This window comes from Bufo gargarizans, chromosome 5 (assembly GCF_014858855.1).
Source record: "Bufo gargarizans isolate SCDJY-AF-19 chromosome 5, ASM1485885v1, whole genome shotgun sequence".
Classification (NCBI taxonomy): Eukaryota; Metazoa; Chordata; class Amphibia; order Anura; family Bufonidae; genus Bufo; species Bufo gargarizans.
In genome coordinates this window covers 144,520,830-144,540,157 of record NC_058084.1, presented here as the reverse complement: position 1 = coordinate 144,540,157, position 19,328 = coordinate 144,520,830, and the positions used below count along the sequence as shown (strand labels likewise).

The window sequence follows — 19,328 nt, the reverse complement described above, 5'->3', positions numbered from 1 at the left end:
ATCCCGTAGGGATAGTTTATAGCCAGGTGGGTGGGTGCTGCTACTGTGTGTATGTAAGTGTGATATTTAGATAGTTTGTGGGGTGGAATTGTAATTGGGAGTGTGCCGTGTTAGTGTAGTTAGGTTTAGCTGTGTTATAGTGCTGTTAGTATATTGCTGTATGCGTCTATATGTATATATTTATATAACTATTGATATAAATATATATATATATATATATATATATAAAAAGGAGAAGTTTTTGCAGCTCTCACCTCTAATCACCTTAGCGAAGCACGGAAAGAAAGTGGCTTGAACCCAGCCAGACTTGATATGTCCAAAAACAAAAGGGTCGATTCCAGCTTCTGACGTATAAAATGATATGTTCTTTATTCGGCTTTCAAAGTTTAAGATCCAACATATATCACATGGAGAGACACAGAGTAATTGTGACGCATTTCGGGCTATAGTATTGAGCCCTTCATCAAGACAATACATAGTGTGCTAAAAACAAGTACTTATATACAGCACAAATGGGTTCCTCCTCCTTCTCTAATTGGATAGAGGTTGCATCCCAGGCCCAGGTGTTCCAGGATTAGGAAATCTACCCAGGAACACATGGGCAGGGAAGCAGCAATTCAGTGTTATACATTCAGGATCACATGCTGATGAACTACATATACTGCAAAGTTAAATCATATTTTCTGTTTAGACCCTTTGGTATACAGGTTTCCAGAATAAACATCCAATATGTTTCTCTACTCAAAAGCTTTTGTTTGCGAGATATCGCCCTTGTGAACAGTGGCAAAATGCATTGTTGCCGCTGAAACATTTCGGGACATAAAATGAGGGACATCACTTAGATGCTTTCTTATGCGTACCTTCAGATCATTTGTGGTGCAGCCTACGTATTGTACACTGCATGTTCTACATGTTATAACATATACTACGTGGTCTGTATTACAGTTTATGTACTGTTTTAGCATATGTTTTTTGTTGTTGGCTGTCGATGTGATCTCTTTTGAGATAAACATATGTCGACAGCAAATACATTTCTTGCTGCCACATTTGTAGTTCCCGTTAGTTTTCGGCCAGGTGCTTATTCTGGGAAAATTTTCCTTGTGATATATGTTGGATCTTAAACTTTGAAAGCCGAATAAAGAACATATCATTTTAGACGTCAGAAGCTGGAATCGACCCTTTTGTTTTTGTATATATATATATATATATATATATATATATATATATATATAGCATAAATATAAGCGACTGTAGAATTGTTATTGTTAATAAATACCTTATTGTTTAAAATACAGTTTATAGTCTTTTGTAATCGCTGTAACATAGTGCACGTAGTTCAGGAAATAGGTATAGCAATGGGTAGTTTGTATATATAGTATAAATAGGCGGAGTCATGAATAGGCGACTTATGACTATTTATGAATAATTATTATTAATATATATATTTTTTTTAATAATCAACATTCCCTTTTACAATCACTGATAACACCTACCCAGTGTAAAGCTATCACTCACTGACAGCTATCTCTGTATACACACGTACACAGAAAATGCTATCAATTACTGATAAGACCTCTCCCATGTACAACTATCAGTTGACAATTATCTCTGTATACACAATTACACAGAGAATGCAATCAATCACAGAAAACACCTCCCCTGTGTATAGTGAAGTCAGAAAAAGGAGAGCTTATATTGGATAAATTACACGTTTTACCGAATTTTTTCCCACAAAACTATATATCAATCTGCTCAACTCCTCCTGCTCTATAAGAATGTGTCTGCAGATTGTACTGCATTTCATTGTGACAGGTCCTGTTTAAAGTAGTGCAATTTCATGAAAGACTAATTACAAGAACAAACTTACAAGTGATAGGTTTCCTTATGGTTTTTTTCATGGGCATCTGAATCCCATTCGTTGCAAGAGGGGACACGGGTATAGCTTCAAATGTGGGCTGCAAAAACACGAGAAACAAATAATATTAATCAGAGTAAAACAATCTACAACATTCTAAGACTTATTGACTTAAATAAAATAAACCCTATGGTCCCTGTTATTCCATATGGCTGGGAATCACTGCCTGTCTGCCATTTCCAAGGAAACTGTGGACAAGTTGACATACAGGGCGAGATTTATCAAAACTGGTGTAAAGGAAAACAGGCTTAGTTGCCCATAGCAACTAATCATAGCAACCAGCAACCGTCATTTTCCAAAAAGAGCTTTGAAAAATATTGGAAACTGATTGGTTGCTATGGGCAACTGAGCCAGTTTTTCTTTACACCAGTTTTGATAAATCTCCCCCATACTCTACACCTTCATGGTAACCACTGAAGACTTTTAGAGGTAAATACATGTATATACAGCTGCAAGAAAACGTATGTGAATCCTTTGGAATGATATGGATTTCTGCACAAATTAGTCATAAAATGTGATCTGATCTTCATCTAAGTCACAACAAAAGACAATCACAGTCTGCTTAAACTAATAACACAAAGAATTAAATGTTACCATGTTTTTATTGAACACACCATGTAAACATTCACAGTGCAGGTGGAAAAAGTATGTGAACCCCTAATGACTAATGACATCTTCAAGAGCTAATTGGAGTGAGGTGTCAGCCAACCAGAGTCCAATCAATGAGATGAGATCAGAGGTGTTGGTTACAGCTGCCCTGCCCTATAAAAATACACACCAATTCTGGGTTTGCTTTTCACAGGAAGAATTGCCTGATGTGAATGAAGCCTCGCACAAAAGAGCTCTCAGAAGACCTACGATTAAGAATTGTTGACTTGCATAAAGCTGGAAAGGGTTATAAAAGTATCTCCAAAAGCCTTGCTGTTCATCAGTCCACGGTAAGACAAATTGTCTATAAATAGAGAAAGTTCAGCACTGCTGCTACTCTCCCTAGGAGTGGCCATCCTGTAAAGATGACTGAAAGAGCACGGCGCAGGCTGCTCAATGAGGTGAAGAAGAATCCTAGAGTGTTAGCTAAAGACTTACAAAAGTCTCTGGCATATGCTAACATCCCTGTTATGAATTTACGATACGTAAAACACTAAACAAGAATGGATTTCATGGGAGGATACCACAGAGGAAGCCACTGCTGTCCAAAAACATTTCTGCACGTTTACAGTTTGCACAAGAGCACCTAGATGTTCCACAGCAGTACTGGCAAAATATTCTGTAGACAGATGAAACCAAAGTTGAGTTGTTTGGAACAAACACACAACACTATGTGTGGAGAAAAAGAGGCACAGCACACCAAACCTCATCCCAACTGTGAAGTATGGTGGTGGAGGCATCATGGTTTGGGGCTGCTTTGCTGCGTCAGGGCCTGGACGGATTGCTATCATCGAAGGAAAAATGAATTCCCAAGTTTATCGAGACATTATGCAGGAGAACTTAGGCCATCTGTCCACCAGCTGAAGCTCAACAGAAGATGGGTGTTGCAACAGGACAACAAACCAAAGCATAGAAGTAAATCAACAACAGAATGGATTAAACAGAAGAAAATACGCCTTCTGGAGTGGCCCAGTCAGAGTCCTGACCTCAACCCGATTGAGATGCTGTGGCATGACCTCAAGAAAGCGATTCACACCAGACATCCCAAGAATATTGCTGAACTGAAACAGTTCTGTAAAGAGGAAAGCTCAAGAATTACTCCTGACCGTTATGCATGTCTGATCTGCAACTACAGGAAACGGTTGGTTGCAGTTATTGCTGCCAAAGGAAGTTCAACCAGTTATTAAATCCAAGGGTTCACATACTTTTTCCACCTGCACTGTGAATGTTTACATGGTGTGTTCAATAAAAACATGGTAACATTTAATTATTTGTGTGTTATTAGTTTAAGCAGACTGTGATTGTCTATTGCTGTAACTTAGATGAAGATCAGATCACATTTTATGACCAATTTGTGCAGAAATCCAGATCATTCCAAAGGGTTCACATACTTTTTCTTGCAACTGTATCTGCAATAACAGTTACTTGAGTTGAAATCAAGATTTTTGGACTAAAATATATACAATTATAGATCGCCCCTGATATATTTGTTTTAGTAAACAATTGTATTCCTTATTATGATTCTATGTAGTGCCATTTTGTTATTATTCCTGATAGAAGTGTATCAAAACAGGTACAACTGAGTGTTACCACTGAGGTGTGTCCCTGTACAATTTCACACTACCCAATCAATACTACTAGTGGCAAAAACTAGTTAGCAGGGACACAACAACTGGTATCACTTCTTGCAGGAATAACAGGCATGGCACAACATACAGTCATAGCAAAAGATGCTAAAGAATTGTTATTGCATAGAGGATGCAAGTGGATAATTAAAACAGACATGTCAACAGAGGTTACACCTCTTTAACTGGGTTTTCCAACATACTGTTAGCGAAAAGTTAAATACCAGTGAGATATTGTGCCCACAAGAAAAACACCATTCATCTGTTATTGGTGAGTGGTTGGCTGCAGTGGTCACAAAGCCTCATCACTTCTGACTTGATGGAGACCCGAAAGGGTAAGGATGGGAGTTGCAGCGTTGGAATGGCAGGACTTTCCACAGGTAAATGTTCTTTTATTTTGCTCACACACTTTCCTGCTGGTCTTTAATTTTGCACTTATATCAGACAAAGCCTTTAACCTATTAACAATAATATATTTTTCTTCCCCATCCTTGAATTGATGAATTTTATGGAGCTGGAAAGATCCACCACATTAGTCCTACAATTGCTTCTGGGGTGTCCAAGATACCTTTTTGTTGTATAGCGCATTCAAGTGCAAACATTAACAGCTCTTTTTTAAAGTGTAACTGCCAGTTTATTTTTATTTGTGTAATGTGTAGGGGCAGTGATGCAGACCATTTTGTAATATACTATAATTACTGAAATTATACATTTCTATTAGAAATAGCTCTAAAGTGGCCAATTTTGAGCCTTAGCAACACTCCTCTGTCTTCTGTTTACATAACAGTGGAGACTGACTGCGTTATGTAAACAGAAGACAGAAGAGCGTTGCTAATGCTCAATATGGGCCACTTTAGAGCTATTTTTCTAATAGAAATGTATGATTTCCGTAATTAAAGTATATTACAAAATGGTCTGCATCACTGCCCCTACACATTACACAAATAAAAATAAAACGGCAGTTACAAAGTAATTCTTTAATATACTTGGTGTACATATTCTTCCATATTTCTGACATCACTGCTTGTTAAAGCTTCATTCATTCAAGCAGATAAAAATCGATTCTTGAGAAGTGAAGATCACACGGGTGCACAGCTCAATACAATGGAGAAATCTGACAAGTGTACTTACTACTGTTACTACTCATGCACCTGAGTGATCATTACAAGACCAGGACAGATTTCCAGCCTCAGAAAGTAGGTAATCAACTATTCTACTAAATTACTACAAGCAGAGGTGTTGAACATGAATTCAGATAGTATGTTATATAATTGTATAGCTTTTCACGACACAATAAGTCAATATTTTAATACATTTCAATAGTAGATTCTTCAGATAGTCCCAGACTGAATATATTTTGTTTTTAATTTGCCTCCGTCTGCCTGTGAATGAGCTACGTCATAGTTTGTACTTGCAGGATGTTGACCACATTCTTGAAGCTATGTAGGAATAATATTACAAAACTCATTCATGGTCACATTTCATTTTAGAATTTCCTTCTCTGTTCCTCCACTAGAGAGAGAAGCGTTTCACTCTCAAGTGTCATTCCTTGAACTTCCTTTGCTTTATCAAGACTTCCTGTTGAATTTACAAATATTTTTTTCATACAGAATTCCTGAGTTTTAGTCACCAAGTTAAGAACCATGTACAATAGATAATGGGACTATATATATATATATATATATATATATATATACAGACTTAACACAAACTGTAAGGTTCTTCTGTATATGTAGTATAGACACTTCACTGACACTTTAATACATAATTTAATACCAGTAATAAGTTTAGCATTTTCTATTCTGAAGCAGATGGCGTAGAATAAGAAATACTAAGTCAAGGTTATAAGATTAGATTTAGAAGATCTAGTTACCCCTCGTCTACAGCAAAGTAAAATTGATTAGGCTATGTTCACGCGGATGACAAATGAGTAAAAAATGGAGGCAGTTTATAGCTGACGTGATCACAATTAACTTAAGAAAGGGGGGTGGCGAGGGTGGCACTGGCTCTGCATAGAGAAATAAAGGTTCAGTTTCCAAAAGACTTCTTTACTATAAGAACTGTGAATCTGTGGAATAGTCACCTAAGCTTATGGTCACAGCAATGATAGCTGATAGCTTAAATGTTTATGGAAATATATAGAATTATTGTTTTAAATGTTGATCCAGTTTTATTACTCTTCAGGATCAGGGATAAAGTTTTCCTCATTTATGGCAGATTAGTTTATTTTATTTTTCACTTGGATCTACAGATCATGCCTTTGTTGGCCTTTGTTGGCCTTGCTGGACTTGTTTGTTTTCAACCATAGCAACTATTTAACTAAGACAGAAACATATCTAGTTACAAAAGCCATTGAAATACATAGAAATTTTAGTTATCTTTTTCTTGCTATTCCTTACTTAACACGTAAACCATAAAGTTTAGCTCGGCTGTATCTGTACAGGTCCTTCTAAAAAAATTAGCATATTGTGATAAAGTTAATTATTTTCTGTAATGTACTGATAAACATTAGACTTTGATATATTTTAGATTCATTACACACCAACTGAAGTAGTTCAAGCCTTTTATTGTTTTAATATTGATGATTTTGGCATACAGCTCATGAAAAACCAAAATTCCTATCTCAAAAAATTAGCATATCATGAAAAGGTTCTCTAAACGAGCTATTAACCTAATCATCTGAATCAACTAATTAACTCTAAACACCTGCAAAAGATTCCTGAGGCTTTTAAAAACTCCCAGCCTGGTTCATTACTCAAAACCGCAATCATGGGTAAGACTGCCGACCTGACTGCTGTCCAGAAGGCCATCATTGACACCCTCAAGCAAGAGGGTAAGACACAGAAAGAAATTTCTGAACGAATAGGCTGTTCCCAGAGTGCTGTATCAAGGCACCTCAGTGGGAAGTCTGTGGGAAGGAAAAAGTGTGGCAGAAAACGCTGCACAACGAGAAGAGGTGACCGGACCCTGAGGAAGATTGTGGAGAAGGACCGATTCCAGACCTTGGGGGACCTGCGGAAGCAGTGGACTGAGTCTGGAGTAGAAACATCCAGAGCCACCGTGTACAGGCGTGTGCAGGAAATGGGCTACAGGTGCCGCATTCCCCAGGTCAAGCCACTTTTGAACCAGAAACAGCAGCAGAAGCGCCTGACCTGGGCTACAGAGAAGCAGCACTGGACTGTTGCTCAGTGGTCCAAAGTACTTTTTTCGGATGAAAACAAATTTTGCATGTCATTCGGAAATCAAGGTGCCAGAGTCTGGAGGAAGACTGGGGAGAGGGAAATGCCAAAATGCCTGAAGTGATGGTCTGGGGTGCCATGTCAGCTGCTGGTGTTGGTCCACTGTGTTTTATCAAGGGCAGGGTCAATGCAGCTAGCTATCAGGAGATTTTGGAGCACTTCATGCTTCCATCTGCTGAAAAGCTTTATGGAGATGAAGATTTCATTTTTCAGCATGACCTGGCACCTGCTCACAGTGCCAAAACCACTGGTAAATGGTTTACTGACCATGGTATTACTGTGCTCAATTGGCCTGCCAACTCTCCTGACCTGAACCCCATAGAGAATCTGTGGGATATTGGGAAGAGAAAGTTGAGAGACGCAAGACCCAACACTCTGGATGAGCTTAAGGCCGCTATCGAAGCATCCTGGGCCTCCATAACACTTCAGCAGTGCCACAGGCTGATTGCCTCCATGCCACGCCGCATTGAAGCAGTCATTTCTGCAAAAAGATTCCCGACCAAGTATTGAGTGAATAACTGAACATAATTATTTGAAGGTTGACTTTTTTTTGTTTTAAAAACACTTTTCTTTTATTGGTCGGATGAAATATGCTAATTTTTTGAGATAGGAAATTTGGGTTTTCATGAGCTGTATGCCAAAATCATCAATATTAAAACAATAAAAGGCTTGAACTACTTCAGTTGGTGTGTAATGAATCTAAAATATATGAAAGTCTAATGTTTATCAGTACATTACAGAAAATAATGAACTTTATCACAATATGCTAATTTTTTTAGAAGGACCTGTATATACTGTGTGTGTATATATATATATATATATATATATATACACATTGTTTGCACCTGATAAAAAAGGATTGTATGCCACATTTTCCTGCCCTTATACAAAATGCAGGGAAATTATCAAGTTTGGCATTACATATGCCAGTCTTGATCTACCGTAGCTGTTAATTTATTAAGATGTGAAGGTCTATTAAATTAGCCGCATCTCTGGTCCTCTGTGTGTCAGAAAGTGAAATCCATTCTGTTATGACTTGGTGCAGATTTTAGGGTACTTTCACACTAGCGTTTTTCTTTTCTGGCACTGAATTCCGTCACAGGGGCTCAATACCGGAAAATAACTGTTTACTTTTATCCCCATGCATTCTGAATGGAAAGAAATCCATTCAGGATCTATCAGGATGTCTTCAGTTCAGTCACTGAATGCCGTTTTGGACGGAGGAAATACCGCATATCCGTCCAAAATTCCGGATCAGTTATTGGAATGCCCAATCCGGCATAAATTTACATTGAAATGTATTAGTGCTGGATCCGGCATTAAAAATACCACAATGCCAGATCCGTCCTTCCGTAAAAATGTGCAAAAAAATAGAAAGGGATCCGTTTGTCCGTATGACAAACGGAGAGACGGATCTGTTCTTGCAATGTATTTGTGAGACGGATCCGCATCCGGATCCGTCTACAAATGCTGTCCGTTTGCATGCAGATTGCCTGATCCGGCAGGCAGTTCCGGCGATGGAACTGCTTGCCGGATCACTCTGCTGCAAGTGAGAAAGTAGCCTTAGTTATAATTATGTCCGTTTCTTTCACAAATAATACTTAATTTCCCTATGCTGCTGAGGCCTCATGCACACGACCGTATTTTGTTTCTGTTCAGTTTTTTTTTGCAGATATGATGCGGACCCATTCATTTCAATGGGTCCGCAAAAAATGAGGACAGCACATTGTGTGCTGTCCGCATCAGTATGTCCGTTCCGTTGCTCCGCAAAAAGATCAGTGCATGTCCTATTTTTTTCTAGTTTGCGGACAAGGATAGGCATTATTACAATGGATCTGCAAAAAAAACGGATCTGCAATTTGCGGACCGCAAAACACATACGGTCGTGTGCATGTAGCCTAATCCCCATCTGCTCCCACCTATACCTGCCTAGGGGCGAGTTATGTCGTAAGACTTCAAAAAGTAGCACATTTGTTACACAAAGGCTGCTTGAGAATAGAATAAATGAGTGACTTTTTAATGCAGAGAGGTTGAAATGCCCCCCAATATCCACCACCATGACAGACAGCAACTGATGCTGTTTTTACCAAACGGACATCCTATTGAACTCCTGTATCTATTTCCTATACACGGCTGCATATTAGAAGCAGTGCAAATCCTGGATAATGGCACAGCAATGCAGATCAGTGTGACAAAAGCCCAGCATTCACACTTCCTCCACTTTGCAGACATAGAACATAGACGCCTAAAGGTCAAGTAAAGCAGGATGCATGGCAGTCAAGATCTTTTGTCATATTTCATATACTGTATGATCTACAGGTCACATAGTCAATGCACCAAATTTCATGGAATAGTCACCCGAATATGCCTCCAGCCATATAACATTTTATCACACCAACATTATAATTCTTTTATTTCTACTGTAGTTTTCATATTAGGAACTGCACCATAGCAAAACTAAATGAATACTGCACAATACCTCTCTTTGTGCATTCTTGTCAGGTCAGTCATAGCAAAGAGAAAAATCTCAGCTATTTGACCCTGTAATCAGGGATGTGTCAATAGCTTTGGATGTATACTGAAGCATACAAAGTCACCCCTTTTCAGCTATTTACAGAAACATAAACCTTTAGACCAGGGGTACTAAAGTACTTTTTGTAAAGCTCCACATACCTAAGTCTGCTGTAGGATGAAGGTCCGAGCTGCAAAACATAAAAATATATAAGGAGGGACAACACCATTGGCGTATAGTGCTGCATTTTAATTTTTTTTTTTTACAACAATCCAAACCTCCAAACCCACCTAATCTCCTTTCTGCTGACCAAACAGTATGAATGTCCTTTCAGTGCCCCCTAACAATAATGATGCCCCTTTAATGGCCCTTAGACAGTATGATATCCCATTAGTGCTTCACAGAGTATGATACCCATAAGTGCACCCTCACAGCAGAGTGATCCCTTGGTGCCCCCACATATTATGATGCTCCTTAGTGCCCCTGACACATTGCAGTGCCTCCTTAGTTCCACCCCACAGAGTATGAATACCCTAAGTGCCCCCCTCACAGTACTAATGCCCTATCTGTGCCCCTTCACAGTTGTAATGCCCTCTTTGTGCCCCCTTCACAGTAATAATCCCCATTGTGCCCCCTTCACAGTAATAGACCCCATTATGCCCCCTTCATATTAATAATCTCCATTGTGCCTCCTTCACAGTAATAATGCCCCTTAATAGTAGTAATGCCCATTGTACCCCTTCATAGTAATAATGCCCATTGTGCCCCCTTAAAAGTAATAATGCCCATTGTGCCCCCTTAATAGTAGTAATGCCCATTGTGGCCCCTTCACAGTAATAATGCCCACTTTGCCCCCTTCATAGTAGAAATCCCCATTGTGCCAGATTAATAGTAGTAATGCCCTCTGTGCTAGTAATGCCTATTGTGCCCTCTTCACAGTAATAATGCTCTCTGTGCCCCCTTCATGGTAGTAATGCCCTCTGTGCACTGTACCTCCTTCAGAGTAGTAATGCCCTATGTGCACTGAGCCCTCTCCATAGTAGAAATGTCCATTGTGCCCCCTTCACATTAGCAATGGCCATTGTGCCTCCTCCAGAGTAGAAATGCCCATTGTGCCCACTCCAGAGTAGAAATACACATTGTGCCCCCCCTGCAGAGTAGAAATGTCCATTGTGCCCCCTTCACATTAGCAATGGCCATTGTGCCCCCTCCAGAGTAGAAATATACATTGTGCCCCCCCTCCAGAGTAGAAATGTCCATTGTGCCCCCTTCACATTAGCAATGCCTATTGTGCCCCCTCCAGAGTAGAAATACCCATTGTGCCCCCTCCAGAGTAGAAATGTCCATTGTGCCCCCTCCAGAGTAGAAATGTCCATTGTGCCCCCTTCACATTAGCAATGCCTAATGTGCCCCCTCCAGAGTAGAAATACCCATTGTGTCCCCTCAAGAGTAGAAATGTCCATTGTGCCCCCTTCACATTTGCAATGCCCATTGTTCCCCCTGAAGAGTAGAAATGCCAATTGTGCCCCCTCTGTGTCAAACAAAAGCAAAAAAACAAACACAGTAACTACTCACCTTGTCCCGTTCCTGAAGCTCACAGTCTTCTCTCCCCTGCAGACACAGATCACTCTGCAGCAATATGTGGGCAAAGCTTATGCAGATTACCGGGCTGCAGGCTCTGCCCAAACACGCAAACAGCGCGATCTGTGTCTGCAGGCTGAATGGTGGAACAGGGAGAAGTCTTCCTACTTCACCATTCAGAGTGCCGCCGGTCTAAACGAGGGGAGGAGCGCAGGGAGCTGAGTGGTCAATGACAGGACCGCAGCTCCCTGCGCTCCAGCAGTGAGCGCTTCCATCTGTATTGATTGAAGCGCTCATTGCTTCTAGGCTCTGGCACCCCGTGACAGTCGGCACCCTTAGCACGCCACTACATGCAGGGGTTCGGACAGCTGGCAACTGCGTCCGAATCCGTACCACGGTCCACCAGTTGAGTACCCCTGCTTTAGACCATGCATGTTTCAAAAGACATAATATGATGCAATTGTAGTTACGTTTGTGTGTTTATATGAAACAATAAGTATTAGCATATTTTGAATACATAAAAACACACACAATGTAATTCTGTGCAATTTCAAGGGAACTTCTTATTCCCTAACAGTCATTAAAATTAGAAAAATCCTCCCAAAAACATCACTTTATTATTGTAGATTTTGAATTTATGTCTCATTTTCATTCCTTAGTGATTAATTTTAGACTGAAAGGGAACCTGTCGCCATGAAAATGAAAATGAATCTGTAGGCAACATACTTTAGAGCAGGAGGAGCCGGGCAGATATATAGTTTTGTGGGTGAAGATTCAGTAAAACTTGCATTTCATTCATTTAAAGGAAACCTGTCACCAGTTTTATGGTGTTCTAACTAAGGGCAACATAAACTGATCCCCTTACCAAAATGCTGAGTCACTTTCTTAATTTGACTCAGCCGCTTTGCTAAAATCTTGTATTGAACAGCTCCAGTGCATGCCAATGAGTCCTGATTATTCATGAGCTCCGGACTTTCTCCACCCCCTGCTGCTAATTCAGTTGGAAATAAACTGTCAATCAGTGGTAGGGGCAGAGAAAACCAAAAGCTCATGAATATCAGGACTCGTTGGCATAAAACTAGATATGAAGCTTCTGAGCTCCTTTGGTTCTATAACATGATGCCTTCTGGACTGATATCATTTTCAATGTGACAGATTCCCTTTAAGGACCGACAACATATTTCACTGTCTCTCTGTGTCTATTAGGTATTATTCACTAAATTACCACTACTCCCATTTTTGCCTTCACAACTAGTCCCTTCCTCTCCTTGCTCTGTGTGTAGCTGCATGGCTGCTTCTAATTGCTAATCATCTTCTGCTATTACACTGTGCTACTGGCCTCATTTCCTTGCCTGAGCAATTAGGCCCCTTTCACATGAGTGAATTTTCCAAGCGGGTGCAATGCGTGACGTGAGCACATAGCACCCGCACTGAATCCTGACCCATTCATTTCAATGGATCTGTGTACATGAGCATTTTTTTTCACGCATCAGTTCTGTGGTTCTGTGGTGTGCAGACCTGGCCCCACAGAAGTGAATGGGGCTTTAGTGAAAAACGCATTGAATCCGGAAGCAAGTGCGGATGCAATGCGTTTTTCACTGATGGCTGCTAGGAGATGTTTGTAAATCAAAACACATTGCACTCACGCATAAAAAAATCTGAACAACTGAACACAATTGCAGACAAAACTGACTGAACTTGCTTGAATAATGGTGCGAGTTTCACTGAACGCACCCTGAACGTTCTGAACGCATCCGGACCTAACCCGTCACACTCGTGTGAAAGGGGCCTTAGATTCCTACCACACTAGTTCCTTGCTAAGATGTTTGGTCTCTGTTATCTGCTCATTTACTAACCCTGCCTGTTTACAGTTGTGATTATCTGCTACCAGTCCTGAGCCTGAACCTGTTTCTTATGTTCACATAAATTCTGCCTGCCCTGACCTCAGCCTGTTACTGACTATGAGTTTTCCTGATCTTATGGTGCTCTGCAACAGTGTCTCTTACACCCCCCCACCCGGGGCAGCTGTCTGCTATACTGGCACTACTCCAAGAAGTAGCAGCCTGGTGGCACTCCTGCAATGGAGTCCAGATTCCTGTACAGGGGTTAAAGGGTGAATACCAGGGGACTGCCAGGATAACACCCAACGTCAAACTGGTTGGTTGATAAAGTGATTTCACACCCACTGCCATAACAACTACTTGCACAATTAAAACGCTTTTTTGTTTTTACAAAATAATTAGTTTTTGTGTCACCACATTCCAAGACCAAACAGTTTTATTTTTCCTGATGGCATAACTGGATAAGGACCTGTTTTTTTCCAGACGATTTGAAGCTTTCATCTGTACCATTTTTTTATGCTTTTTATTTTTATTTTGGAAGGTGCGATGAACTGAAAGCATCAATTCTGGTATTGCTTTTTATTTTTTTTTACTGTGTTTACTGTGACCAATAAATAATGTTTATAGTTCATCTTGTTACAGGTCAATAACAGCAAAGTTTTCAATTATCAGTCTCACTGTGAGAAATTAAAGCTGCCCTGTGATAGGTTGTAATAGGCAACAAACACTGTTTTAGGGACAGTTTCTTGTGATACATTATATCTACTCTTCTAAAAACACAACAATTAACAGAACCTCAAAAAAACGAAAAAAAAGGTCTCGCTCGATTTCTAATGAATGTGGCATCTCTTCATACTTACTGTAGTTTCATGAATTCCAAAGATATCCCGCACATCCCTTACTGAATGTTTGTTCTTTTTCCTCATAGTCTGAGTGTAAGAATTGTATCTTTTTTGCACTGCAGCTGCCTGGATTCGAGTTAATGTGGAGAGTAAAGCCTGACCATCGTGTCCCTGAGTACCAGAAATTAGGTTGGACAGGCCTGCCTCTTGTAGCCATTCTGCCTCTAGCTCACCATCTGAAAAAAACAAGACAGACACAGAAGAGACTTAGCTTGCATGTAAGTGTAAGTAATCATCCTGGGATACGTATATTGATTAGAAATACATATGAAAAACTTACAACCAATGTCCTACATTTTACTGCTTATGGCGTTTAATATGCTTGTGGCGTTTATACCTTTCCTAATGTAATTGTAAAATGGATATAATTGACTAAAATCTGTGTAGAGATATATTTATGCAGATTCATTTCACATAAAAATAAACATGTAAAAAGAATAGAAAATATACCTGCCATTTATTTTCATTGGAGAGACACAACTCCTGTGCGGGATAGTTTTAACTACAAACAAGCCTAAAACAGTTTCCGTTCTTATAGGAATCTCTTACCAGGAAACTCACTGTTAAGCCAGCAACAATTTTTTGTACGGCTAGCTCAGCTGAACGTAATATTACCTTTCACTTACTGATCCATTGCTTAATTCTGGAAAAGCGCTGCAAATAAACAGTTAAATGCACAAGGGGCAGGTCCAAGCCACTCTGTGTACCCCTAGTCCTCCTGCTTCCTCTTCCAGTCTATTGACAGGACCAGGTGAGATGACTATCCAAGAATCCGGACCTGTCAATCAAGAAGGACAAGAAGGGGGCTGACAGAGGAAGCAACAGATGCACAGAGTAGCTTGGGTCCACCCTCGGTGCACTTAACTGCTTACTTGCATATGGATCAAATGTACTTTATCTCTAGAATGAAGCAACAAATTACTAAGTGAAAGGTATCATTACATTCAGCTGATCTAGCCCTACAAAACATTGTGTCTAGATTAACAGTGAATTTCATGGTGACAAGTCAACAGGAATTTGTTGAGAATAAAAAGAAAAGCCATTAATTACTTCCACTTCCACTTGTTGATTCTCCAGTCCCCACTGCTCTCCTTGCTTGTTCACCCACCACATGCTGAAATCCCTGAAAAGCCCTGCTCAGTCGATCATTGGCTTAGCAGTGACCTGCCTCTACCAGTGATTGGCAGAACAGCCTTTCCTGACATTTTTCTGGCAGTACAAAAACAGAATAAATGTAATCCCAAATTGTAAAAGACTACACTGAGTGCTGTATCTAATTGACAAAGAGTTTATTTTTCCTGGCATTTTTCCTAAGCCAGGAAATGGAGAGCGGCGGGGATGGAAGCAGCGATGGAACAGCAGTGGTGGGGATTGATGGGGGTGAGTAATCATTTTATTTCTAAAGATTTCTCCTACATTTGTATTAATTATGTACAAAAACTCCCCAAAAGGTGCCAATAAACATTAAAGGGCTTCTGTCACCCCACTAAAGTCATTTTTTTTTTTTGGGCTAGTTACATTCCTTATAGTGCGATATATGAGAATATAATGGTGTTACTTACTTTCATTCAGCCGTTTCTTATAAAAACGAAGTTTTATGATATGTAAATCAGGTCTCTACCAGCAAGTAGGGCGTCTACTTGCTGGTAGCCGCCGCAAAAAACCGCCCCCTCGTCGTGTTGATTGACAGGGCCAGCCGCGATCTCCCCCTCCGGCCGGCCCTGTCAGCATTTTAAAAATCGCGCGCCTCTGTTCATTCGGCGCAGGCGCTCTGAGATGAGGAGGCTCGTCTCCTCAGAACTCCCTCAGTGCGCCTGCGCCGATGACATCACCGAAAGAGAAGACATCACCGAAAGAGAAGACCTCAGTGCGCCTGCGCCGAAGGAACAGAGGCGCGCGATTTTTAAAATGCTGACAGGGCCGGCCGGAGGAGGAGATCGCGGCTGGCCCTGTCAATCAACACGACGAGGGGGCGTTTTTTTGCGGTGGCTACCAGCAAGTAGACGCCCTACTTGCTGGTAGAGACCTGATTTACATACGTTTTTATAAGAAACGGATGAATGAAAGTAAGTAACACCATTATATTCTCATATATCGCACTATAAGGAATGTAACTAGTCCAAAAAAAAAATATGACTTTAGTGGGGTGACAGAAGCCCTTTAATTTAAACCCGACCACCTAGTATGTATGGGGGTGTCCCAACTTTCCCCCAATAGATGATGTCAAGGGAAAGACAGGGAACCTGGCAGTATCTTACCTGTTCACTGAAAACACATTCATGCTCCACCAAGGCGAATGTTCATGTGGATGGAGGAGTCAGAAAGAAAAGGTCTATGGGCACCTTTAGGATTGATGGAGACCCAAGAAACCATTTGGACCTACATCATTGTTTTGTGACCTATTCTATCTGTGGGTTATAAACCATTATGGTGAAAAAAAACTTAAATAAAGGACAAATAGCCTCTCAGGTTCTATTTAGTGAAGACGATGAGAGAGCTGTCTAACATATGGTACTATACAAAACTTCAGAAACTTACAGAATTTTTGTACTGTATATACACAGGGATGTTGATCACACTATACATAAATACTTTTGGGGTCATTTATCAAACAAGTGTAAACTAGAACTGGCTTAGTTGTCCATAGCAAACAATCAGTTTCCACCATTTATTTCTGACAGCTCCTTTGAAAAATGAAAGGTGGAATCTGATTGCTCAGCTTATTTTATTAGACGCCCATGAGGCTACACTTCACTATCCTTTTCTGCTGCGCTAATGGAAACTTTCTAGTGACAGAAGATTAACGCCCATACCATCCACAGGCTTTACATCCACGAGCAGACTGTCGTCTGACCCATTCTCGCTGTTCTCTTTGATGTTCTTGAGTTCACACCAGAAATCTTCCATTGATGAGTTGTCCATGGAAGTCTCGGAGATGGATCGGTTGAACACAGGGGTGTGCGCGGATTCATCAGAAAGCATTCTGTTGATTCTTCGTGAATTGCTTTTTCTGTACGACAAAATTGCAAACAAGGAATGCAGTAATTCTGCTAGAACAATATAATTATATCCATCCATTTCCTATGACTAAGACATCAACACTGCTATTACATTACAGTATATATGTTTCTTGCCAGTGTTTTTTTTTTTTTTTTGATGCATGACAGCTCTTATGGTCTACATGACGTAATGCAGTGAATAGCTATGATATATTAGTACCTATTCAGGCACTTTCCTAGCTGATTCACCCCTGGAGGGCCACTGCTGAGTTCTCCCACTTCATCTAAGCTGTCATAGAAACCCTATCCGAGGAGAGATTGCTATAAAATGCTTAAAGGGGATGTCTGGACAGCTTCACTGCCTGGATAATCACAGGGACGGGGGCAGCGCGGTGGGTTGGGGGGTGGCTCTGCTCTGTGTGTATTCCATTCAGTTATTAATGTATGTCCTATGCATAGCCCCTCCATTTACATAAAGGACCCTGCAGTCCTCCTGCTGAGATCTCATTCTTATCATATAAATATTAACATTGTGTAAAGATTGAAAATGATTGACAATGGCACAATGTGAAGAACTAAAAGTAATAAAATATCAATGTTTTTGAAATTAAAGCAATTGTTTTGAATTCAATGAAACATAAAATAAATGAGATACATAAATTCTGTAGGATCTATTGTAAAAAAAAAACGGTTCCCTCACCGGATAACTACATCTACATAAAGAAATAGCTCTGCCTCTCATTTCCTTATCCACTTTCTTATTTCCTTGCATAATCAAGAAGGAATGTAACTTTCAAAGCTTTTAAATACTAGGTAGAGCTGTTCAGACATCTGCTTCCCATTAGTTTTATGTCGACATTAAGAAAACCAAAAACACTGGCTTTGTAAAAATATCGAACAGACACAGAGGTATTTCAGCTACGTGTAATTTAGGGTATTGCTCATAGGCATGGCTTTGGATGATAATCTGCCACATCTGCTGATGTACCAGTCTGATTTTACACTAAAACTTATCAAAGTACCAAAACCCAGTTTATCTACCCCCAGTTTTAAAGGCAACCTGTCATGTTGAACAGGCTGTTTGAGGTACAGGCAGCATGCTATAGAGCAGGAGGAGCTGAGCAGCTTGATATACAGATTTATGGGAAAAGATTCAGTAAAACTTGTATTTCATTCATTTAAATTCCTGCTCATTCTGAGCTTTGAAGTCAAGGGGGTGGTCCCATCAGTGATTGACAGCTTTCTCTGTATACACAGTCATAGAGGGAAGGCTGTCAATCACTGCTAGGACTGTGTCCTAGACTTCAAAGACCAGAATGAGCAGGAATTCATATGAACACAGTACATGTTATACTAAATATTTTCCATAAAACTACATATCAATCTGCTCAGCTCCTCCTGCTCTATAACATACTGCCTGCAGATTACTTAGAGTTTTCATGGTGACTGCTTCCCTTTAACTATTACCAAACATGGAACAGACTAAAAATTTGTCATTGGTTATGTTAAAGGGTAAACAAACAGCTTACACACCACATTTCCGACTGTAGTCATCTATGGTCTGGTTATAAGGCTTTTAATTGTATAACCAGTTATTGATCATATTTAAGAAGAAATAAAAAGATTTTTATTGTGATTATGTGATAAAGATAGCTAACCAATCATAGACGCTGCAGAGGCTCTACAATATGTATGCCCTTACAGAATATCAAAGGGGTTGTCCAAAAATAGCAAAAGGATCTATGGGCCGTGTCTATCTGACAAGCCCTATTCACATGGAGCTGCAATATCATACACAGCCCATAGACAACATTGGATCTGTTTTTAAATCTTAGACAACCCCTTTAAGGAGGACCTGTCACCTCTCCTGACATGTCTCTTTTAGTAATTACTTGCATTCCCCATGTAATAACATGTAATAACAATCAGGGACATTGCTAGGTGAAAACATTCGGGGCCTGGGCCCCTGATGTTTTGTCCCAGGGCTCGAATGTACTGCCTGCCAGCAAGATACAACTGTATTGTCGTCCTCAGGATGGCAATACAATTGAATCTAATGCACTTGA

General features: G+C 40.1%; 1 protein-coding gene across 6 annotated transcripts in view; it reads right to left on the bottom strand.

Moving 5' to 3' along the window:
• ARHGAP28 (Rho GTPase activating protein 28) overlaps positions 1 to 19,328 on the bottom strand; it is a 215,134-nt gene that overhangs the window by 68,177 nt on the left and 127,629 nt on the right. For all 6 annotated transcript variants that reach the window (XM_044293644.1, XM_044293641.1, XM_044293643.1 and 3 more), the window contains 3 exons: positions 17,077 to 17,273; positions 14,222 to 14,439; positions 1,868 to 1,955 (listed from right to left, as the gene is read on the bottom strand). In XM_044293644.1, coding sequence (XP_044149579.1) covers positions 1,868 to 1,955; positions 14,222 to 14,439; positions 17,077 to 17,245 — 475 coding nt within the window. In that variant the 5' untranslated portion in view covers positions 17,246 to 17,273. The remainder of the gene's footprint in view (positions 1 to 1,867; positions 1,956 to 14,221; positions 14,440 to 17,076; positions 17,274 to 19,328) is intronic.